Source organism: Macaca nemestrina, chromosome 1 (genome assembly GCF_043159975.1).
Source record: "Macaca nemestrina isolate mMacNem1 chromosome 1, mMacNem.hap1, whole genome shotgun sequence".
Classification (NCBI taxonomy): domain Eukaryota; kingdom Metazoa; phylum Chordata; class Mammalia; order Primates; family Cercopithecidae; genus Macaca; species Macaca nemestrina.
Genome location: NC_092125.1, coordinates 54,701,851 through 54,727,855, shown reverse-complemented (window position 1 = coordinate 54,727,855; position 26,005 = coordinate 54,701,851). Strand labels below are relative to the sequence as shown.

At 36.8% G+C, this 26,005-nt stretch overlaps 1 protein-coding gene across 6 annotated transcripts in view; it reads right to left on the bottom strand.

Moving 5' to 3' along the window:
* Positions 1-26,005, bottom strand: part of LOC105484651 (complement factor H) — a 194,314-nt gene that overhangs the window by 110,941 nt on the left and 57,368 nt on the right. For 3 of the 6 annotated variants that reach the window (XM_071077503.1, XM_071077504.1, XM_071077496.1), the window contains exons 10-11: positions 10,968-11,150; positions 8,859-9,035 (exon numbers count right to left, since the gene is read on the bottom strand). The exons of 2 other annotated variants lie outside the window; for them this stretch is intronic. In XM_071077503.1, coding sequence (XP_070933604.1) covers positions 8,859-9,035; positions 10,968-11,150 — 360 coding nt within the window. Of the gene's footprint in view, positions 1-8,858; positions 9,036-10,967; positions 11,151-23,167; positions 23,420-26,005 lie in introns of those variants that run through there. One more of the 6 variants, XM_071077519.1, reaches the window with a different exon arrangement.

Here is a 26,005-nt window from a genome sequence, read left to right as displayed (position 1 = left end):
CCAACCACATGCTGCTCACAAGAAACCCACCTAACTGAGAGTATCTTATACAAACTCATGATAAATGTATGGAAACAGGTATTTTGAACAACAGAAACAAAAAGTATTTGGTATAGATATATTTATATATAAAAAAGACTTTAAATCAACATCAGAAAAAAAGACAGTGAAGATCATCATATAATGATAAAGGAAGCAAGAAGATATAATAATTCTAAATATATATGCACTCAAAACTTCAGCACCCATATTCATAAAGGAAATGCTACTAGAGTTAAGTGGAAAGATAAATGGCAATATAATGAGGGCAAGCAAACTCCACACGCCCAATGACTGTACTAGCCAGATTTTCTGGAAAAAAAATAAACAAAGAAACCTTATACTTACATTGGACTCTAAAACAAATGGACTTTACAGGTATTTAAATGACATTCCACCCAGCAACCTCAGAATATATGTTCTTCACACCTGTGCATGGAACATTCTCCAAAATAGACCATATGCTAGGCTACAGCCACAAAGCAAGTTTCAAAAAACTTTAAAGCTTAGAAATAATAACAAGTATCTTATCAGAACATGGTGAAATATAACTAGAAATTAATGTCATAAATAATTTTCAAAACTATCCCTATACATGAAAAGTAAATGACTTACTTCTGAGTGATTTTTGAGTCAGTGATAAAATTAAGATGGAAATTAAAAAAAAATTAAAACAAATGAAAATACAGACACAGCATACGAAAACCTCTAGGATATGGCAAAAGCAGTGCTAATAGGAATGTTTACAGTGTGAAATGCCTGTATAAAAAGATAGAAAAGTCATAAATTAACCTAACCTTGCACCTAAAGAAACTAGAGAAAACAGAACAACTAAACCCAAAACTAGCAGAAGAAAACAAATTTTAAAAAATCATAGAAGAACTAAGTAAAATTGGGACCAAATAAACAATAGAAGATCAAAAAACACAAAGTTAGTTTTCTGAGATGATAAACAAGATTAATAGACCACTAGCAAGACTAATTGGGAGAAGAAGAAAAAAGGTTACAATAAACACAAGTACTTTACTTCCACACAAGTAGAAATAAAAAATAGAAATGTTGCAATTGATACCACAGAAATAAAAAAATCACCAGAGAATCTAGAGAAAATGAATAAATTGATTAGAAACATACAACCTTCAAAATTGAACAAGGAAGGAATAGAAATACTGAACAGATCAATACCACCAATAACAAGCGGTGAGATTTAATCTGTCATAAAATCTCTACCAGTTAAAAAAATATAAAAGCCCAGTGCCAGAAGGATAAATGGCCAATTTCTACCAGACATACAAAGGAGAATCAATATCAATCCACTGAAACTGCTCCAAAAACATCAAGGAAGAGAAAATCTTCTCTAACTCATTCTATAAATCCGGCCATCGACAACAGAACAAATAAACTAGTGTTCAGTATCCCCATTGAGAATACCTGCTAAATCCTAAACGAATACTAGAAAATTTAATCCAACAGCATATCAAAGTGATGATACATCCCAATTAAGTGGCTTTTATTTCAGGGATGCAAAATTGGTTCAATATAAGGTAAATCAATAAATGTGACTTGCCATATAAACAGAATTTTTTAAAAAATTAGATGATTATTTCGATAGATGCGGAAAAAAATTGATAAAATTCAGTATTACTTCTTAATGAATATAGTCAAGACACTAGTCGTGGAAAGAACATATCTCAAAATAAAAGCCATATATCACAAAAACCTACAGCCGACATTATACTAAATGGAAAAAGTTGAAAGTGTTCCCCCATAACAACTAGAATAGGATAACAATGCCCAGTTTCTCTGCTTTTACTCAACATAGTGCTGGAAGTCCTAGCCAGAGTAATCAGGCAAGAGAAAGGAATACACGGCATTCATATGGAAAATGAGGAAGTCAAATTCTCTCTGTTCACTGATGATATGATCTTATACCTAGAAAATCCTAAAGACTCCTCTAAAAATTCCTAAATTATGTAAATGAATTTAGTAAAATTTCAGAATACAAAATTGATGTACAAAAATTGGTAGCATTTCTGTACATCAATAATGGCCAACCTGAGAACCAAATCAGAACTCAATCATCTCATTTCCAGTAACCATAAAACAAATTAAATATCTAAGAATGCAATTAACCATGAGAGTGAGAGATCCCTGCAAGGAAAACTACAAACACTGATGAAAGAAACTGTAGAGGAGACAAAAATATGGGAAAACATCCCATGATCATGGAATGGAAGAATCAACGTTATTAAAATGGCAATACTGCCCAACACCATCTATACATCCAATGCAATTCCAAAGAAAATGGCAACATCGATTTTCACTTAATTCAGAAAAAAACTGCTCTAAAATTCATATGAAACCCTAAAGATCCCAAGTAGCTAAAGAAATTCTAAGCAAGGGCATCACGTTACCTGACTTCAAATTATACTACAAGCCTGCAGTGGCCAAAACATCATGGTACTGGTATAAAAATGGACACACAGAAAAATGGAACAGAATAGAGAATTCAGAAATAAAATCACAACTTACAACCAACTGAACTTCAACAAAGTAGTCAAGAACATACACTGAGGAAAAGAGGCACTATTCAGTAAATGGTGATAAGAAATTTGGATAGCCACATGCAAAAGAATGAAACTGGACTCCTATCTCTTGCCACATAAAACAATTAATCCCAAATGGATTAAATAATTTAATGTAAAACCTGAAACTATGAAAATCATGCAAGAAACCTATGGTAAACTCTTCCGGACATTGGATTAGGCAAAGAATTTACAATTAGGACTTCTAAAGGAAATGCAATAAAATCAAGTACAGACAAATACATCTGAATTAAACTAAAAATCTTTTGCACAGCAAAAGAAGTAATAAACAGAGTAAACAGACAACCTCAGAATGGAAGAAAATATTTGCAAACTATGAATCTGAAAAAGAACTGATATTCAGAATCTACAAAAAACTGAAACAACTCAACAAGAAAAAAATCAGGTAATCCCATGAAAAAGTGGGCAAAGGATATGAAGAGACATTTTGCAAAAGAAGACATAAAAATGACCAAGAAACATGAAAAAAACTCAATATCACTAATAATCAGAGAAATGAAAATTTAAAAATGATTATCATGTTATATTAGACACAACGGCCACTGTGAAATACTCAAAAAATATTAAATGTTGGTGACAGTGAGAAGAAAGAAGAATGCTTATACGCTGTTGGTAGCTATATAAATTAGTACAACCTCTATGGAAAACAGAACGGACATTTCTCAAAGAACTAAAAACAGAACTACGATTTCATCCAGCAATCCCACCGTGTATCTACCCAAAGGAAATAAATTATCATATCAAAATGATAGCCGGACTCATACGTTTATAGCTTCACTACTCACAGCAACAATTATATGGAATCAAACTAATGGTCCATCAACAGATGATTGGATAAAGAATATGTGGGGGGGGTGTATATATATACACACACACACATATATATATACACACACACACATACATACACACACACACACACATATATATATATATATATACACACACACACACACACACACGTATATATATATGCCATAGAATATTACACAACTTAAAAAAAAAAAAAGGAAAAGAAAAGAAAAAATCATGCCTTCAGAAGCAACATGTATAAAACTAGAGGCCATTATTTTAGGTGAAATAATTCAGATTCAGAAAGTGAAATCCTGTGTATTGTCACTTATAAATGGGAGCTAAATAAAGTGCACATACGGAGAGTGCTGAATAATAGACATTGGAGACTCAGAAAGCTGGCAGGATAGCAGGAGGGTGAAGAATAAGAAATTACCTACTGGGTGCAATGTTCACTATTCGAGTGACGAATACACTAAAAGTACAGACTTCACCGCTAGGCAATACATCCATGCAACAAAACTGCATTTGGACCCTCTAAACGTATAAAACATAGAAATTAAAATTTAAAAAAGAAAAGAACGCATCATAAAACACCATGGGAATATCTTAAGAAGTTAAATTTATAATAGAACTGGAGAGGATCCTGAGAATAATGATGATATAGTATCTGTCATTGCAGAGTCAAAGATACCTTTATTTAACTGAAACTAAACCACCTTCAAATAATTCCTGGTCTCGTCATGTTTATAATTCTTGGTGATCGACATATACATCACAAAAAGGTAAATTATCATCAAAGATTTATTAGTGAAGATGTATGCACTAAGAAATTAATTAAAATTGGTATTTTTGTTTACTGTAATCAAGGAAAAAGAACCCAAAATAGCATTTCTAATGTATTTTAAGTTAGAAAAACATAAAAATCACATAATTAATATATTACAAATAAAGAAAACAAACTAAGATATATTTTCAAGGTCACATGGAAAGGCAAATTCTAGGTATCCCGAATATTTATGCTAACATATAACAATTTGGGGCTGGGCGCAGTGGCTCACACCTGTAATCCCACCAGTTTGGGAGGCTGAGGCGGGCGAATCACAAGGTCAGGAGATCGAGACCATCCTGGCTAACACAGTTAAACCCTGTCTTTACTAAAAATACAAAAAATTAGCCGGGTGTGGTGGCGGGCGCCTGTAGTCCCAGCTACTGGGGAGATTGAGGTAGGAGAATGGCGTGAACCCAGGAGGCAGAGGTTGCAGTGAGCCGAGATTGTGCCACTGCACTTCAGCCTGGGTGATATAGCAAGACTCCATCTCAAAAAAATAAAAATAAAACAAAGTAATAATTTTGTTATATCTACTATTTATATCAATGTTTAATAAATTTGATAATTATTCTGATTCAAATAAGAAATGTGTAAAATTATCTCTTACATGTTTATAATTTTTAAAAACCAGCAACATTACCAAATATTATCCAAAATACTGTTTTTCTTATTCAGAATCCTCCTTTCTTGCTTGCTTAGAAAAGTACAAGCTAGAATTCAAAAATTAGAATCATACTAAAAGGAAAATTAATTACATCATAATCCCAATTATTACTATATAATTACAAAATTAGATTTAAACCTATTCTTAAAAGTAATGTCACAAAATAATAACTACAGAAATTTGCTTTTGTGTTTGTTTTAACGAGTTTTGCAGATTATTTCAGAAAATCACACTTGAATGAGAATTAACGGGATTTCTCTCCTAAAAGTGTATACCAATCTTCTACATAGCAATTCTTTTATTTGTATGGGTGTTTATTTACATTTTTTGGTGTTAATTTTATATAAATTCTCTCTGTAATAATACTGTGAAAAGCATTATCTTAAAAAGAAAAGGTAAGATCTTGATTATTGGATATTATTCAATTGCTGTATTTAATATAGAGGTAATAACTTAGGAAACGTGATTTAGAGAAGAATGTGAATGGACACTCCCTGAATTAGAAATATTTTTCTTCATCTAAAACTCAGAACCCTAAGTCCTAGTACTAGATATGTGAAATATTAGTATGAATTTTTAACTCTGAGGTATATACTCCTTGAAGATTATAAAACTTATTTAGCTTAAGTGCTCTGTAATAACACTTGGAATAACACTGTGGAAAATTTTCAACAAAGAGAGACCTCCTAGGACAGTTGAAATGCACTCAGATGTCTGTCAATCTGTATGCAGTTTTCTGTTACATGGCTGAGAGAAGAATATTTGAAACGAATACTAAGCTGGCATTTCTTCATTTAATGTTTGGAGGCTTGTACTACACTAGCAAATTCCTAGTTATGTGTTCAAATGATCCTAAGTCTTTGTACAGTTTGCAATAGAAAGCCATTTTCTACATCAGCTTCTACTGCTATGTCCGCCACTCCAACTTTCTCTCCTTTAGGTTTTCATTTCATGTCTGGTGATTGGAAAGACTATTCAAATAATATATTCGCGATTTTGTGTTCTTTTCTGAAGAAGACCCCTCAAAATTGTAAAAGCTTCTGGCTTCATAAAACCTAAATTTACCTATCATAACAGAAAAGAAATTTATGATTCTCTTAAATTAAGCCTCCCCCTCTCAATTAGAATAAAATTCAAACTCTTTATGATCCACGCCTACTCTTCCAGTGTTATCAAATATCTCTCTCCTCCACTAAATCCAGGATTCAGATTTTACAATCTTTGAATTTTATTAAAAGGTAAAGTTTTTTCCTGCCTCAGCTGTTGCACATACCCTTCTCACTAAATGAATGGCTTTCAACCATTCTTTGCATAGATGACTTCCTATGTAAAACAGATCTCCAGTTCCTTTCCTACTATTTTCTATCTCAATCATTGGATTTTCTATTTCTCTGAACCCAGTGATCTATAAAATATATTTTAAATATTTTTATTACTTGGATATTTGGCTTATTTTTGTTTTGTTTTGTTTTGTTTTCCACTCTCTTATATTAGAAAAAAATCTCTGGACAGGTAGACCTGTGCTTGTGTTTTCACCATTTTCTACTGTCCTATGATAGGTATTTACATCTGGAATGACTCAAATTTAACTGGGCCTTTGACACTGTCGTTCATCTATAATTTACTCATTCTCTTTCTCAGCTGCGACTATTTCAAAACTTTCCTATTCTACCTAGTACTCCTCTTCCTCCTTCACCCACACACTATTCAATCTCAGATGACCATGTCTCATACTTCCCAGAATCCATCAGCTTTTACCATTTTCCAACCTTCCTGCTCATTTTCCTTCCCATCTCCTGTCACAAAGTTGTAAGCAGTCCTGTGGCCACCTGTCACAAGGTTGTAAGCAGTCCTGTTGCCACCAAAGTACAATAACTCCACAGTAGCTCTGAATCCCTTCCCCTTGAATTTTCTCAGGGCAATATGTAAGTCATGTGTTCAGCCTTTGCAGCTTCCCTTCTGTTGTGTCTGCTCTGGTGTCTTCCATCTTTTTTTTTTTTTTTTAATCTTCCTTCAGTGCACAACTTTCCTCTAGCTATATTCTGAATTTCCTATTTGATGAACAGCCAGAATCTTGAAAGAGTTATGTCCGTAGTCTGTATTAAATATCTTGCTCATTATTTTTATTGACAGATCCTACTTAGGATCTGTCTTTTCTACTCTATTAAAAACCATTTTTGTTACACTTGCCATTGGCCTGCACCTTACCTAATCCATCCCAATTTCTGAACAGAACATAATAACTAAATTAGAAATATTTATCACTTTGATAATGATAAGGTAATTAAATTACAACTTCCTTGACTTTATTATACAAGACACTATGGCAATAAATATTTATACATATTTTAGTCTGCTAACCAAAACAATCCTTTGAAATATTAGAACTGTTTGTAAATATTGTGACATTTTACCAATAAGAAAGAGTCAACAAAGCTTCAAATAGACTTGCTGTGTTGACCAAAGATACAGGCTTAGCAAGTAGTGGAAGTAGAATTCAGACAGGATGACTTCTTAAGCAATCTGTTACACTCCCTTTTCATGAATAATTCCTTATTTTTATGTCTATGGCAACATTCTAGATTTTTTCTCCTGTTTCTCTGGGTACTTCCCCTTTTTTTCCATTTTCTTTACTGTTTATTCTTCTTCTGCCTTATTTTGAAATGTTGTAATGTTTCAGGGCTGCGTCTTGAACTCTTCGCTCTTATCATTCTGTATTCTTATCCAATTTAGTGTCATCATTTATATGATGATACTCCGAAATGCATATCTCCTCGCTAGATGCATATCCAACTCCACAGTTCACATATCCAGTTTTGATTTTCCATTGGCAACTGAACCATAATGTGACCAAGTCAAAAGTTGCAACAGCCCTCTCAAAATGCTTTCTCTCCAGTCAGTACAATTTTCCAAAATGGTATTCCCATTTACCTACATACTTGTGAGAAAACAATTAAAAACAAACACATGAGTCCCTTGATCTCACTCTTTTTCACACCCAACGTTTAGTAACATCACCTGTACTTTCCAACACCAAAATGTTTTCCAAATCAGCCTTCCACTCTGCACCTCTTCTATCATCACTCGCTCTCAGTCCCCACACTTTCTCATTCTACCTGGACTCATTGTGTCGCCTCTTGCCTACAAAAAGTACAGCATCCAGGAAAACAATTCAACAAAACTAGAAATCAAATTATACCATTTCTTTTCTTAAAACTCTTTTATGGGCTTTCATCAGTCATAAAATGAATCCAAATGATAGGATGCCCTGAGCTGATCTTGACAATTGTTTCCTTGCCTCCCATCTAGCCTCAGCAGGCTAGACTCTGCTTTATCACCTTGAAATACATTGTTTTGTTTTTACAGCTTTGCACGTATTTTTCTTTGCCTTGGAACACTCTATTTATACACTTGTTTTCCTACAGAGTCGATCCTTCTTCTAACCTTGAAAAATAGATGGCTGATTGGAAAACATAAATGAGATTCATGTAATAGTTCTCAGAACTTGTTAAAGTTAGAAAATAAAGAACTACGCTCAGAAAGTACAGAACTTAACACAAAATATAGTAGATGTAAAATAGAAATTAAAAAACAAATTAGCTGAAGAAATTGTAACAAATTATAATTTTGGTAATGAGTGCTAGGTTCTAAATAATTTGAAAGCTTTTATTTAGGGTAACAAAAGCAATTGTACTATAATCACAAATCTGGAAGGTAGGTGGCCCATAGGAAACATTAATTTAATGCACTATTTTAGAAATATTTTCAAAACCCCCCTTCTTTTCCCAGTTTATGTTAAATCAGGAGATACCTTGATTTTAGTCAACATTCCTTAAGAATTTCTCTATATAATTCAAATTTTTAAAATTGGAACACAGATTTATTTTCATTTTGAAAAATGAATTTCTGAAAAACCAGTACTTACCATAACATACGGGTAAATCAGACCAACCATTGTCACCGCACACTATGGAGCTAGTGGTGCTTCCAGTATTGCTTTCATAACCATCATGGCATTCATAGTCCAATGTGTCATTCAGCTTAAACCATGTGATGTTATTTTTAGCTCTGGCATTCTTAAATACTGGCATATCACAAGATTCTAGTCATAAAAAATTTAGAATATTATTTCTAATGTCATATGATAAACAACCTGAGTATTTCCCATTCTAAGAATAAAAAGCTTCATTGATTAGATACACTAATAAATAAGTACTGTACAAAAATAACCTGTGAATGGTGAGAATTTATTGTCCTAAAATAGTTGCCAAAAGTGAAAGTATATGTTTCTACACAGCATTTTTTTTCATTGCTTAAGCCCCAAAATCTATTTTAGGAACGTTTTTCTTAATTCATTTATATAAAGCATTTATGACAATGCTAGTAATAAAACAAGTCACTACAGGTGTATATTACTTTTTTAAAGAAAATCATAACAGAATTTTGTAAATTAAGAGTCCAGACTAATCTGTAGTTAAGACATATGTAAAAAGGAAAAAAAAGATTGAAAAGATGAATTCGCATGTTATACAAGACATTTTCTCTTTCATAATAAGAAAATCTTAAAAGAATAATTAAAAATTTAGTATAGGCCGGGCGCAGTGGCTCAAGCCTGTAATCCCAGCACTTTGGATGGCCGAGATGGGCGGATCTCGAGGTCAGGAGATCGAGACCATTCCGGCTAACACGGTGAAACCCCGTCTCTACTAAAAAATACAAAAAAACTAGCAGGGCTAGGTGGCGGGAGCCTGTAGTTCCAGCTACTCGGGAGGCTGAGGCAGGAGAATGGCGTAAACCCAGGAGGCGGAGCTTGCAGTGAGCTGAGATCCGGCCACTGCACTCCAGCCTAGGTGACAGAGCGAGACTACGTCTCAAAAAACAACAACAAAAAAATTAGTATAAAATCAGTTTTTTATGAGGAGTAACATTTTTTGTAAACTAGACCTCATATTAAGCATAGACATTAAAAAAATGAAAACAGTGTACATGAATAACCTAGATACTCACTTTACTTAACATGAATATATTAAACATTACTTCAAATATATTACTGAGAGGCGGGCAGATGATTTGAGTTTAGGAGTTCGAGTCCAGCCTGGTAATATGGCAAAAACCCGTCTCTACTAAAAATACAAAAATTAGGTGAGCATGATGGCAGGTGCCTGTAATCCCAGCTATTCAGGAGGCTGAGGTGGGAGAATCGCTTGAACACGGAAAACGGAGGTTACAGTAAGCCAAGATCGCGCCACTGCACTCCAACCTGGACGACGACAGAGTGAGACTCCATCTCTTTCTCTCTCTCTCTCTCTTTCTCTCTCTCTCTCTCTCTCTCTCTACACACACACACACACACACACACACACACATGCACACACACACACATACATATATAAATGTAACTGAGTGGTTTTGCAAAAAAGTAAGACAAACTGAGCCAGTTGTTCCTAGAAAATCTTCATAAATATCTACATAGTGTGGTAGGAAAATCATGCAATAGAGCAGAAATTGGTACCATCTAGGAATATTTTGTCTCTCTACTACCTATATATTTGCAAAAATTTTCTAAGGGGGAAGATATTCAGAATTGGACATCTCCTACAGTGCCAAATCTACACATTATAGAGTTTAAATTATTTTGATATTATGCACTATGCACCCATATCTTCATTAAAAACATTACTTTTATATCTAGGAGCAAAGACTTTGATATAAAAGGCTAATCACATAAAACAGGTATATATAACAGTCATAAAGGTCTCAGCTAAAGCACAATCAGTTTAAACCAGAATACACATAAAGCTCCCTAACTTGTTTAACACAGAATGCTTTAGAGTAGGAAAAGCCTGAATGGAAAGACAGACTAATATTTGAGTAATTAATATGAAAAGGAAAAAATTGATGTCTGCTATGTTCCTCTAGGTTTCTTCTTCTTATCTTTTCAAATGAAATTATGTCAGCCCCCCAAAAGAGACTAAAGTTAGTAAACTTTTGTGTATCATCTGGACAATCAATACAAATGTAATAAATTACTTACTAATGCACGTGGGTTGAGCTGACCATCCATTTTTCCGACAGGTAATTGATCCTGATGTTTCACCATCTGCTGTTATGTATCCTAGTTTGCACTGATATTTCGCTTGTTTATTTAAGGCATATGTATACTGAGATTCAGAAATAAACCCATTCTTAATATCTATACTTGATTTGGAACATGTTTCTAAAAGGGAAGAGAATAAGAAAAAGACAACCAAATGTTCGATAACATTTTATGAGAACTTAAATAATATGTGAATATAAAAAATAGTAAGTCATTTGTAACTGAAAACCTGGGTAATCATAAGCATTCAAATACTTAAGTCAAGGAAAATAAGTTCTGAGTTGCCAAAGATATTATATCAATACTCTTCATCATTTTTTAAAACAAGGCTCTATTTAAGATATCTATAATTCTTTCTAAGAAATTATTGGAAATCTGTTGTCTAATGCATTTGGAATTCTCCAGCATGTTAGAAGTCAATAGACAATGAATATTATTTCTGAGGACTCTTTAATCTTGCCTATTTTAGATCTTTTAGGCAATTCCAAAATTCACTTAGCCAATTGGAGTATCTGAGATCCTGTGATGATGTTAGAAAATCTGCCAAAATAACTGTCATAGCCTTTGGCTCCAAGAATTTGAAATGCCATTCTTACTGTGTGCTTCAAAGTAAATGGACATGCGGAGTTCAAAGAAGATGAGAGACAGTAACAGATTTATTTATCTTGAAAGGCCAAAATGATGATTCCTCAAATTATGTAGAACTTAACTTGAAAGAGTGGAAGTCACTGTTTCTGTAAATGGATGACAGAAATTACTGTCAGTTACTAGGTTGCTTCCCGGAACTCAGCTTCATTTATAAATAACACAGGGATAAGGAGAAAATCAGAAGAGGAAACATTAAATATTTTGAATTGAATGATAATAAGAATATATTAAATAAAACTTGGTGAGATGACACTCAAATAGTGCTCAGAGGGAAATTTATCATTACATAGCTCTAAAAGAAAATAATAAAAACTGAAAATAAATTATGATTTATAATAAATTATAACAAAGAAAACAAAATCCAGCATGACTACAAATTTTAAAACAAATCCAAATATGAGCAGAAATCAAACAGAAATCAAACAGTAGACACAATTTAAAAAGGTAAAAGGCCAGGCAAGAATAATGAAGTAAAACAGAGTTCCAGCCACAAATAAAGAAATGGAACCAAATAGATGAAAATAACATTTTCAGACATTGGAAAACGGGAAGCACCTAATTCCAGAGAAAAAGTGACAATGAGATGAGTTCCATCATCAAAGTGACTTTATGCTGGGAGAAATTTTCCAAATAGCAGCAGAGAGGAGGAGAATTCAAGCAGAAAATGACACACTTGCTGAGTAGAAGAAACAAAAGTCAGTGTTCCCAAAGAAGATGAGGTCACTAGAATCTGCAGGAAAGAAGGGGAGGTCACTAGAATCCGCAGGAAAGAGAGTGAAAAAAAGAAGAAACTATGGAGTGAAAGGGCTCTACAAATATCCACAGCAACTCCCTGGATTATTTGGCTGAATATTGACACTCTGGAGAGTAGAGCAAAACTCCCCAAGAATGGACCAAGGATACCTATCAGATGAAGAACACTACCAGAGAACAAAAAGGTAAAAGATTCCCAGAGCACACACAACACAGGGAGACATTTAAATGGAATCAATCAGAGTAGAAAGACTCTTTTGAACATCTAGGTCATTTAGTAGATACATCAGAAGTAGCTTAACATTCTGAACAAACTGTCTGCAGGTAAACAGTTTACCTAGAACTGGGACACAGTAGCCTCCCTAAACCAGCCCTTTAAAACCTTAAAAATAAGTCTTGAAAGAACCAAGTTGACCCATAACAAACTTAGACTTAAAAAAAAATTAAAACAAGTTATCCGTGGGGTCTCACAGATGTACAGACTTTAGAAGTTCCAAAGCTGCTTCTCTTAGCTAAAATGCAGAGTGGAGTTAAAAAAAAAAAAAAAAAATCCACCTTTTGGCAATAATACCCTCTCCCCACCTCCCTCCAAAAACACAGTAAATCTTTTATGGAATACTCACCCTACTCCAGTCAAACACTGATGGATAAACTACACATCAGAAGTTGTGAAATGGCACTAGAGCAGTATGAAATAAATTGGTGTCACTAAATAGTTGGGATAGAAAATGACAGTGTTCCCCTTCAATAATCTTAGCCTCTACAATTAGACATTAGAAAAAATAGAAAAAAATAGTCTCAAAGTAAGCAGAAGAAATACTACAATAAGGATCAGAGATGAAATAATAAAGAAGTAAATATGTATATAAACAAGGAAACCAAAAGCTTATTTTAGATCTCTATAATTGAGAAACCTTTAGACAGACCAAATCAGAAAAAAAGATGACACAAATTGCTTATGTCAGCAATGACAGAAATGATATCATTATGGTTTTTACATATATTAAAAGAAAAATAAAAAATATTCTGAATAATGCCATGTCAATAAATTCAAGAACTTGAATTAATTAAAAAATTACTGAAGCCACAAACTATCATAGCTCTCTAAAGAAGAATTAGGCAGCATTAATAAATTATATCTATTAAACAAATTGAATTTGTAGTTGAAGGATGAAAAACAAAATATGTACTTATAAATCTAATAAAATACAGGATCTGTAGGCTGAAAATCATAAAAAACTAGTGTAAGAATGTGTGATCTTACTAAATCAAAGGATATATAATGTTCATGGACTGAAAAATTTAATACTGTTACATATCATTTCTCCCCAGATTCATCTATGAATGTGTCCCAGTTCTGGTGAATAGCCAAGCACAATGTTTTGCACATATGGACATGCTGATTCTAAAGTCATATGGAAAGGCAAAGGGGCTAAAACAGCTAAACAATTCTTCAAAAGAAAAGAGAAGTCAAAAGCTCACATTACCAAATTTTAAGACTTAGAAAAAGCTACAGTGAGTAAAAGGATCTCCTGACACTGGTGAAAGGATAAACACACAGAACAATAGAAGAGAAAAGGGTGTCCAGAAATAGACTCGTGCATGGACTGATCCTTTAAATAGCTTCTATTGTATTTTGTTATAACACTATCAGGTTCACAAGTCCACTGTTTAACAATAGGCCAATACACTGAGACAGTAGGGTTTGCAGCAAAGAAGTGCTTTAATCAACACAAGGGCACCAAACAAGGAATTGGGAGGACTGTCAAGCCTCAAATCTGTTCTGGGAAGGGGCTATGTGCTAAAGACTTCAAGGGGATCATGGAGGGTGAGGGGCTAGAAAATTTGGGTTATCAATTGGTCAGGGTGAGGGGGATGAAATCACCAGGATGTGGAACCTGCATTATTTCCTGAGTCAGCTTTTTGCCAGGCTCTTTTGACCAGCTGATGTGTGTGTGTTTGTGTGTGTGTGTGTGTGTGTGTTTGCTTTTTGTTTTTGAGACATGGTCTTGTTCTGTTGCCCAACTGGATTTCAGTAGCATGATCTCTGCTCACTGCAACTTCTGCCTCCCAGGCTCAAGTGGTCTTCCCACCTCAGATCTCCTGAGCAGCTGGTACTACAGACCTGTGCCATGATGCCTAGCTAATTTTTTAATTTTTTGTGAAAATAAGGTTTTGTCTTGTTGACCAGTATGTTGGCAGTTTTTGTTTTTTTTCTTTCTTTTTTCTTTTCTTTTTTTTTTTTTTTTTGGTATGCAGAACCTGAAAGAGAAACTCATGCAGAAAGATTATCATCTCGCAACATCTTAGATTCTATCTATAGAAAAGAAAAGGACCAAAAGGTCTTCTGACAAAGGCTTCTTTATCCTAGGGTAGTAAACAGTGACCAGTTACAGACAAGCAGGACAAAGGGAAAGCTGGCTTAATGATTACTGCTGATTGTCCTGAAAACATAGTTGAATTTTTCCCCCTTAATCAATTTTATATAATTTTCCTAGGGACACATTCAATTCCTCCAGGACTTGATCCCTTCTTAATCCTGAGGTGTAACAGCTAATATGGTGTAAATCGGGCAATGGCCATTCTAGCTTCTTTTTGCTGACAAGGGGTACAGAGAATGAGTCAGGATTAGAGGAATGAATCCGTCTTGTAACAACCTGCAAGTTGTTATACCCGGCTGAGGGTGTGGCATGAACATGCTAGTACTTCAGTCTATGGTTTTACTGTAATATTTAATTGAATAGCAGCCTATGATGTAAATTATAAGCCCTATAAACAGAATTGTGAGCTTGAACTTTCAGAGCCCTTGAAAAAAGGACTGGAAAACATGGAGTGTGCAGGGGAAAATCTCAAAAAAACTACTCAGACATAGTGTCTGTGGTAGAGATGTATGGTCTCCAGTGAGACTGCTGAAAGATTTTCTTTAGCTTGGCTTTTACTTTACCAGAAGCACTGATATAAGTACAACAGGTGGTATTCATCACTGTACAGACTCCTCTCTGTAAATTCAAGAGACAATCAAGTGTAGTTCTGTTGTCAAGAACTATCTGGGCAAGTAAATTTGAAGAGTTTTCTCAGCCTTAATGTTCTTAGCAGCCTCTTTTGCAATTATGTCTATGGTTGCCAATAAGTTTCTGATCACGTCCCAGTGAGTGTATACTCCATAGCTAGGACTCGTGATGCCTAGAAGGCTCTGCCATCCGATATATTGATATATGCCTGGTAGTCCTTTTTGGAGTCCGTGGGAATCTTTTGTCATTAGCATGAACTGAGAAGTATCTCAATAAGTGAGAGCCCTTAATATACAGGTTATTGAGACACCAGTGGGCTTGTCCTAACAGAGGAGGGTCTGATCCTATGCCACAAAAAAAAAACATGTACCAAGGGGGCGCACAGGTAAAGCCCTCAAGGGTGCATTTATTCATGGATTTTTTTCATGGGGAATGTAGACAAATGGAATTGAACTATGAATCTTTTTTTATAGGCTCCCCAGAATTTGATATTCCCCACTGTAAATATTTTTGGCATAGTAAGGAGAAACTTTTAGTTGCATTTCCTTTCTCCTGGCTGCGTTTGTCTGCCCAGTATGCCATGGGCCAGGGAGGGCCTATGTAATGGAATGACTTTCCATTTATGATGGGGAAAGAGAGATTGAAACATGGGGTAGTGATTTCTTGGTGTACTACTAGTTGGACCTGGAAAGTAGCCATGGAAAGAAGCTAGTGCACATAGGTAGTCGTATTTGGGGCACCCAGAAGGTCAATGCCAAATATGACTAACAGAAAATGCTTATTTTGAATAGTTTGGGGGAGTAACTGACAGATCGAACATTTTGGTAAGTTTCTTCCAGTGGCAATACCTTGAAACAGTTGAGCTACAGTGTTGTTATGCCTGTCTAGGCATTGTAGTAACAGGAAAGGTATAATTAGAAGTTTTAAAACAAGAGTGACCATTTCTAAATGTTAGAATGTCCAAATAATGAGGGACAGACTAAGTTAGCATGGCATAGGATGTCTAGCAAATCGGTAAGTCTAACAATTGTAATGACCAAGACAATTATGAAGTAAAATTTATAAATGTAGTAATTATAATGACTTAGGCAATTATAATGACCAAGTAAATATATGGGTTATGCATTCAGTAAGGCAGGGAATAGACAGGAAGTTATCTCACCTTTCTATATAAAATAATTATAATAACGAAAATTCCTATTATGTTCAAAGTAACTATTGTAGTAGTCAAGAGGACATGTGTTTTGTCTAATTTCATTAAAGTTAGTTATTTATCTGATATTTTTCTTCAAAAGATATTTGAGGTCCATCAAAGGATTTACTTATCCATTCAAATAGGTTTGAGACAGTCTCTGAAGTTGAAGACACTCTCTACGTTTATTGATAACTCTAGTGTCTCGCGGGGTGGGTTTTATATGGCTGTGGTGAATCCAGGGTCTACGTCCTTCAAGCTGAAGAGAGAAATGAGTCACCAGTCATGCTTTGCATGGCCTCGTTCACTGTGTTTTTAAATGGTCCTCAAGATGTTGAGTTTTCCTGGTCTTGAGCAGAACCCAGTCTCTGGGTTGGAGGCGATGAAAGAGAATGTCAGCTGGATACCACAATCTGCTGGAACCACAAACTCATTAATAGCAATTAAAGTGCAAGCTAAAGATTGTGTATATTTGATAATATCTAATTTCTTTATGTGTACATTATTGGCATTCCTTAGTCTGAGAAGAGAACAGAAGAATGATCTCCCATATAAAATTTATAAAGGCTTAATTTAAGCCCACTGTTGGGGGCCACCTTTACTCTGAGCAGGGCAATGAACAGAATGTTATTCCAGGCTGTTAGTTTATTGGCAAATCTTAGCTAAAGTTTGTTTTGTTTTTTATAGTATGATTTATCTTTTCAGTTTTTTCAGTAGACTTCAGTCTCCGGGCTGTATGAAGATTCCAGATTATGCGGAGAACCTGGAATACATGGTGTCCTAGGCTACAAAAGTGGCAATATATTCACACTGGATGAAGACAGGCCATCTAAACCCGAGAATAATCTTCTCTATGAAGGCTTTCATAACTTCAGACATTCTTTTGGTCTTGCAGGGGAATGCTTTCATTTATCTTGAAAATATATCTACAAATACAAACAAGTATTTAAAATTTCCTGCAACCCTTGGCATCACAGTATAATCAATTTGCCAGTCCTCTGTTAGCCTTGAACCTCTTGCTTAAATCCCTGGTACTTGGGGTGGAGGACCAGTCTTAAGATTGTTCTGGACACAAAGTAGGTATTTAAAAATTATCTTTTGGATCACCTTCTTTAAGTGTGTCCCAAAGACGTAGTCCTGGATCAGTTGAAGGGTGGCATGCCTGCCATACTGTGTGGTATCATGTATGTCTTTGATGATACCTGTCATAGGATACTTGGGTACCAGAACCTTTTCTTCTGTGTTACATATCTACTCAGTTTGGGTTCTTTGATTGGAGTCAAAGCCTCAATCGAGTGGTTTTAGATCTTCTTCCAAATAGGTATGGACTTTAGGCTGAAGTTTATTTCAGGGATTAATGGCATTAGCAAAGCTTTGGGCGTTTTTTTCTCTGGTCACCCTTTTAGTGGCCTGGTCTGCCTAGTGATTTATTTTCTTGCTACCAAATTGTCCATCCACTGATGTCCAGGGTTGTGTATTATAGCTACTTTCTTGGGTAACAAGACTGCCTTTAGTCAGGCTAAGATTTCTTTAGCATGCTTATTTTTTTTTTTAATTATTAAAGGTTAAGAGTCCCCTTTCTTTCTAAATAGCCCCATAAGCATGGACAACAATAAAAAATACCTGGAAGCAGAGTAATCGGTGACTCAGGAGTCTTTACCTAGTTGGGATGCCCTGATTACGATTCTAAGTTCTGCCTTCTGTGCCGATGAACCTTGAAGGAGTGTCTCTGCATCTAGGATCTGTCACAGGGTTACCATAGCATACTCAGCCTCTGTTGTCCGTGGTTCATAAAGCTGCTTTCCTCAGTAAATATTTCTAAGTCCAGGTTTTTAAAGGGAATTTTGGTCATGTCTGGTTGAATAGAACACACTTGCTCAATAATTTATATACAATCTTGTATAGGTTTATTTAGCAGGAATTAGAGTAGGAACGGCTCTCAAAGTAACACTAGGATTATACAGGAGGATGGCCTGATATCTATTCATTCTTCTAGAAGTAAATCAGTAGCTCCACTTCTGTTCCAACAAATAGCATACACAGTGTGGGGTGTGTACTGTGCTAGGTTAACCCAAAGTGAACTCTTCTGCCTCCTGGAGAAGATCACAAGTGTGCCAATGGCTCAGAGACAAGAAGTCCAACCCATCATAACAATGTCCAGCTCTTTCGAAAAGTAGGCTACAGGTCTCATGATATTCCCAAGTCTTGGGTTAGTACTCCTAAACCCACCCCTTCTCTCTCATGTATGAACAAATTAAATGGCTTTCTTAGTTCAGGCAGTCCCAGTAGTCAGGTCCATTAATAATTTTTATTTAATGGTTAGAAACGCCTTTTGACATTCCTTAGTCCATTCTAGGAGTCAAGTGTCTGGTCTTAGGGCTTCATAGGGACATTTTGCTATCAGCCCAAAATAATAAAATAAAATATGGCAACATCCAGCCATACCTAAAAACCCCTCATAGTTGCTGCCATGTCCTGAATCTGGCCACCCTGACAAGAGTTTCTCTCCAGTCCAAAAGCAGATTGCTCTGCTCCTGAGAAAGTTCAAACCTAAGATACATAACTGAGGGTTTCAAGATTTGTGCTTTTTTCTTGGATACTCTGGATCCTCATCCAGACAAAAAATGTAAAGTCAGTATAGTATTCTGGTCAATTTGCCTTAGTTGTGCCAGCTACTAATATGCCATCAACATATGTAAGCAAAGTCTCATTTTTCAACTGAAAGTCCAAAAACTCCTTAGCATGTATTTCCCCCAGATGGTTAGTGAGGTTTTGAAGCCTTGAGGAAGCACTGTCCAACAATACCATCATTTAACTTTGGTGTCAGAGTCTTCCTATTCAAAGACAAACACTACATGGGACTCTGGACTCAGGGGAATACAGATGAAGGCACCCGTCAGATCCAAGACTGAACACAAGTACAACTCACTGGTTAAAGTCATGAAGAATGTATAAGCATCGGGTATCACCAGATAAATGGTTTTGAAAATTTGGCTAGTAGCCCTCAAATCCTGTACAAACCAATATTCCTCAGTCCCATTTCTTTGTCCTGGCAAGACAGGTATATTTCATGGGAAATGAGGAATTCTTCCTATATTGCAGGAAGGCCATTAGCAGAGGTTAAATGCATTGCTATGCCTTTTCTCTCAAAGGATACTGCTTTAGATTTGACAGTGCTACTCCTGCACAAAACTTGGCTTGTACTGGAGATGCAGTTTTTGTTTTCCCTGGCCTCCCATCTGCCCATGCTTCTGGATTAACCTTTTGGAGTATCTCTTCAGGGCTGCAGGCACTTTCAAGGATCTCCAGTTGTAGTAATGTGGCCTGAAGAACACATACTTGGTCTGAAAGCACCTGGATGTCCAATCATCCTCAGAGAAAAAGTAATCTTAGCATTTAGTTTGGTTAAGAGTACTTGCCCCAACTATCACAAGAACAGAAAACCAAACACCGCATGTTCTCACTCATAGGTGGGAACTGAACAATGAGATCACTTGGACTCAGGAAGGGGAACATCACACACCGGGGCCTATCATGGGGAGGGGGGAGGGGGGAGGGATTGCATTGGGAGTTATACCTGATGTAAATGACGAGTTGATGGGTGCAGCACACCAACAAGGCACAAGTATACATATGTAACAAACCTGCACGTTATGCACATGTACCCTACAACTTAAAGTATAATAATAATAATTTAAAAAAAAAAAAAAAAAAAAAAGAGTACTTGCCCCAACAGGCCGGGGATGGTGGCTCACACCTGTAATCCCAGCTCCTAGCACTTTGGGAGGCCAAGTGGGGCAGATTACTTGATGTCAGGAGTTCGAGACCAGCCAGGCCAACATGGTGAAACTCCGTCTCTACTAAAAATACAAAAATTAGCTAGCCGTGGTGGCACACACCTGTAATCCCAGCTACTTGGGAGGCTGAGGCAGAATTGAGCCCGTGAGGTGGAGGTTGCAATGAGCCGAGATCGTGCCACTGCACTCTAGCCTGGGTGACAGAGCAAGACTCTGTCTCAAAAAAAAAAAAAAAAAAAAAAAAGACTTGCCCCAACAAAGGGATAGGACATTGGCAGATGTACAGAAAAACTCTAATTTTTTTTTTTTTTTTTTTTTTTTTTTTTTTTGAGACAGAGTCTTGCTCTGTCCTCCAGGCTAGAGTGCAGTGGCATGATCTTGGCTCACTGCAAGCTCTGCCTCCCAGGTTCACTCCATTCTCCTGCCTCAGCCTCCTGAGTAGCTGGGACTACAAATGCCTAACACCATGCCCAGTTAATTTCTTGTATTTTTAGTAGAGACAGCATTTCACCGTGTTAGCCAAGACGATCAGGATGGTCTCGATCTCCTCACCTCACGATCCACACACCTCAGCCTCAAATTGCTGGGAATACAGAAGTGAGCCACCGCGCACAGCCAAAAAGCTCTGCTTCAAATGATCTTGCTCTAGTTGACAATTCAAAATTTGGAGGAATGACCTCATCAGAAATTTTTCCGAGATTTCAGTCACCTTCATAGTTTCTGAGGAAAGTTTAGACAACCAGATATTTAACACCAAATAGGAGACACCATGTCTACTAGAAAGTCCAGAAGCTGATTTCTCACCATCATCAGGATCTGGAGTCCCATATGGGAAATATGGAGGGTGTTGTTTGGGTCAGGAGAAGTCCCCGGATGCCACCATTTCTGGTCTTTTTCTTCAGCATCTCTCTCAAGCTCCCCAGCTATCCCAGGCATTCGGTGGGCAGAAGGCTGACTCTGTTTAACATTAGGCTTTGTAAGGCGTGGGCAATTTTCCTTTCAGTGTCCCCCCTGTTGCAGTAAGGACACTGTTTAGGACCTGCAATGGGATGTGCCTTTTTATTGGCTTTTGGGGGCCCAGGTGGTTCTACCATAGATGGAGTGTCTGATGGTGGCCCTTGTTGTGGTCCAGGGACTACTAGGGTCAGAGTCACAGCTAACAAGTCAGCTTGCCTCTTCATTATTCCTTATGTTTTGTGATCAGTAAATACATTAAAACCAGTCTTCACTAATTGAGACATAAACATGTCCAAAGCCTCAGCTACATTTTGTAACTTTCTCTGCATAGCTGGGGCACTTTGTTGGATAAACATCATGTTAGCTATCATTAAATTTTCTGGGGCTTCTGGGCCAATATCCATTTATTGCCTGAAAGCTTCAAAGACTTGTTCTAAGAATTCCAAAGCAACCCTCATTAGGCTTCTGCTTCATCTCCTGGATCTTAGTGAGGCTGTTTTTCTTGGGCACTCCCTTCCAGAGGCTGATCAAAATGCAGTCTTGATTATGTTTGAGGTTAAATCTATCTCCAGTGTTTATATTCCATCCCAGGTCAGAGGTGGGAACTGCAATCTGAGCAGCTGCCCTTACTGGATTACTGGGAGAGTCAGTGTGAATAAGATCAGCCTTTTCCTTAGTTTTATCTAAAACCATACTTTGCTTCTCTGAACTCAGCAAAATATTGAGCAAAATTTGAGTATCTGCTCAAATAGGGTTGTGGGTGGCAAATACAGAGGAGAATAGATTCTCCATATACTTTGGATCTTTATATATATGTATTTTTAATCCTGTTCCTTCTGTAAACTTTAGATCTTCTCAATAAACAGGCCTATTAGTTTTCTAATTAAGTAGGTTGGAAGTGGAGAACAGAGAATAAACCAGGATAAATCCTGTAGGCTGACCTGTGGCAGCAACACCTCCTATAAGCAGTTGTTATGAGGAAACTGCCTCTCAGAACCAGAGTGACACCCTGGCTAAAGGGAGTTCCCTGCTGGGTATAAGAAGGGACACCCTGCTTAAATGGAGTCCCCTGTTGGGTATAAGAAGCAGAGATCATACCTGTTGCCCTGGATTTGTGACTTTTTGGTGGTAGGGACTCTGGAGAGGTGCCAGTAGTGCTGCTGCAGCTCCCCCATAAGGTGGAGGGGGGTAAGTCATAGGTTCCTTTAACTGAACCACCATAGCATCATCATCTTTTTCTTGTAAATCAGTCCAAACAGTTTTTAATTTCTTGCTTTATCATGATTTTACCTTTTTCTACATTGTTCTACTTTTCCAAAACAACATAAAACATTATACATAGAGGATTTCATCTCATTCCTCTTCCTTCTTACAAAACAAATCTAGCTACAGGATGGTACTGTAAGCATGAGAAACATGCAGGGGCCACCGTTCTCTGAAATCCAGCGGGTATTAAAGTCAAGCTATGCTACAAAATAAGATAATCTTTTTTAGTTTCACAGAATAATAGACAAAGATCTTTCAATTTTGGAAGCTCTAGCCCATCAGGGTTGCATTGTGGGTTACTTGGGGAGAACTAAGGGACAGCCCTTAGCTCATCAGAACTGAGAAGTCGCTAGGGCTTGTCTCTGGGTCTGCCCCAGTGGCAAGGGGGCACTAGGCTGTGAGTAAATGCCCTCAAGGAGAGTGACCTCTACCTGACCTGCCACAAATAGTTATGAGATTGTCAGATTTGTATGCCTGCTGCACAGCAACAGAACAATACACTGAGACAGTGGGGTTTGCAGCAGAGAAAGAGTTTAATAATCTCAAAGCAACCAGCCCCATTGGGCTGCCTGGAGGAACTGAATTAGCTTTTCCCATTCTGGCTGGAATAATACAGACGTAACAAAACACAGATACTAGTCACCATACTCAGGACCCAAGTATTGACCTGGCAAGGCTCAAACTTGGTTCCATTGGCCCTTGTCACCTTTGATCCACTCAAGCTGGAGAGGGATGGCCTTTGATCAGGAGTTCAGTGGGTGAACCCTGGGAAAGAATGAAGAGCAGACGGTTACCCTGAGTTAGGCTTGCTGAGATTCCACTAGCAACTCCTTCAGGACTAACTGAATGTGACTGACCAAACAGGAAGAGTTTCCTGAGTTAGTAATTTCTTCCACTGGTAATTTCCTCAAGGATCCCCTCCACAAACATAAATACATATAACAAGACAAAGACAAACAAAAGACCTTTCCATATAAAGTTTCAGATTCCAAAATCTAAGACCATTTCTCCCAAGCAATGCCCTCTAGTCTTCTTCCATCTGAAGGGAGATCTCCTCAAATAAATCCCTACCTAGACTTAGGGAGTTCAACAAGACCTCAAAAGAGGCCACAAGACCTCTAAGTTTGAAACACACATGCGCGCACACTCACACACACACACACACACACACACAGAAGGAAGTGGGGTGCCAGCTGCTCTGAGAAAACTCACCTGAGACTTCTTCTTAGACCAGAAATGGTTTCTCTGCTGCAGACAAGGTTATGTGCTGAAATTCAGCACTGCCCTGCCAACAAAGAAGGCCCCAGCAATGGCCCTTAGCTCATCATAACTAAGCAGCTGTTTGGGCTTGTCTTTGGGTCAGTCCCAGTGGGGACTTGCCATGAATTTTTTTTTTCTTTTTGTTTTTTTTTTTTTAAGAAGGAGTCTCACTCTGTCTCCCAGGAGGAAGTGCAGTGGCACAATCTCGGCTCACTGCAACCTCTGCCTCCCAGGTTCAAGTGATTGTCCAGCCTCAGTCTCCCAACTAGCTGGGATTACAGGCATGGGCCACCATGCCTGGGCAATTTTTGTACTTCTAGTAGAGACAGAGTTTTGTCATGTTGGCCAGCCTGGTCTCGAACTCCTGACCTCAAGTAATTTGCCCTCCGTGGCCTCCCAAAGTGCTGGGATTACAGGTGTGAGCCACCATGCCCAGTTGCTTGCCATGAATTTTTACAAGATTGTAAGGTTTGTATGCCTGCTGTGCAGCAACAGAACAATACACCGAGATAGTGGGGTTTGCAACAGAGAAAGAGTTTACTAATTGCAAGATCACTGAAAAAGGACATGAGAAGAATTCTCAAGACTCAAACTCATTTCACTGAAGGTTTCTGGGCAAGAATCTTTGAAGGGCGAGTGGCTGGAAAATTGAGGTCATCAATTGATTTGGGCAAGGCGGCTGAAATCATTAGGATATGGAAACTACATTCTTCCCTAAGTTGAGTTTCTTGCCAAGCATTTCAGAAGGGCTGGCATCAGTAGTTTTGTTAGTATGAAGAACCTAAAGGATAAATTCAAGTGGAAAGATTGGCATCTCTTAGTGTCTTATGTTTTATCTAAAGAACAGAAAGAGAACAAAGATTCTAGTGACAAAGATTATGTTATCCTAGATTAGTAATCAGTGACCAACTATAAGGAAGTGGGTCAATGGAAAGCTAGCCTAATGATTACCATTGATTGTCCTGCAAGCCTAGTTGAATTTTACTTTTTCTTCCTTAACTGTTTTTACAAGATTTTTTTGAAGATGTTTTCAATTTAAAAAAGGAGAAAAGACAATTCAATAAAGAAAACATAGTCTTTTCAACAAGTGATACTGGAACAGCAAGGCACCAAATGCAAAATAATAACCCTCTACATATTCCTCATACCTCATACAAAAAATAACTCAAAATTGGTCATATAGCTAAGTGTAAAATGTTAACTTCTAGAACTGAATATGTCCCCAGTTTAGGCAAGGAAATTTTAGGTGACACAAAGAGCATAATCTATAAATGAAAAATTTGATAACATCAAAATTATATATTTTTGCTCATTGAAAGGGACTGTTAGGGGAAAGAAAAGTAAAGCTACAGATGCAAGAAAAATATTTGCAGAATATTTACTCATTGAAGGACTTGTAGCCACAATATATTATGTAGTCTCAAAATTCAGTAATGGAAGAAACAGCTCAATGAAAAGTGGGCAAAATTTAGACAGTGTTCACCAAAGGAGGTACATAGATGGTAAATAAGCACACAGAAGACGCTCAGCAGCATCAGTCACTAGGGAATGCAATACTATCACACACATATTAGAATGGATAATTTAATGGAAAAAAAAACACTATCTCAAAGGCTGGCAAGGTTGAGAAACAATTGGAATTCGTATGCACTGAGTATGTGAAAGTAGAACATATGATCACTCAGGAAAACAGTTTGTCTATTTCTTATAAAAATAAACACACATATTTAGTATGATATTTGCTGTGGGTTTTTAAAATATAGCTCTTATTATTTTGAGATATGTTTATTGAGTGTTTTTACCATGAAGGGTGCTGAATTTTATTGAAGGCCTTTTCTGCATCTATTGAGATAATTATGTTTTGTTTTTTTTTTTTTGTCATGGGTTCTGTTTATGAGATGGATTACATTTATTGATTTGTGTATGCTGAAACAGCCTTGCATCACAGAGATAATGCCAACTTGCTCATGGTGAATAAGCTTTTTGATATACTGCTGGATTCACTTTGCCAGTATTTTATTGAGGATTTTCGCATCGATGGTCATCAGTCATATTAGACTGAAATTTTCTTTTTCGGTTGTGTCTGCCAGG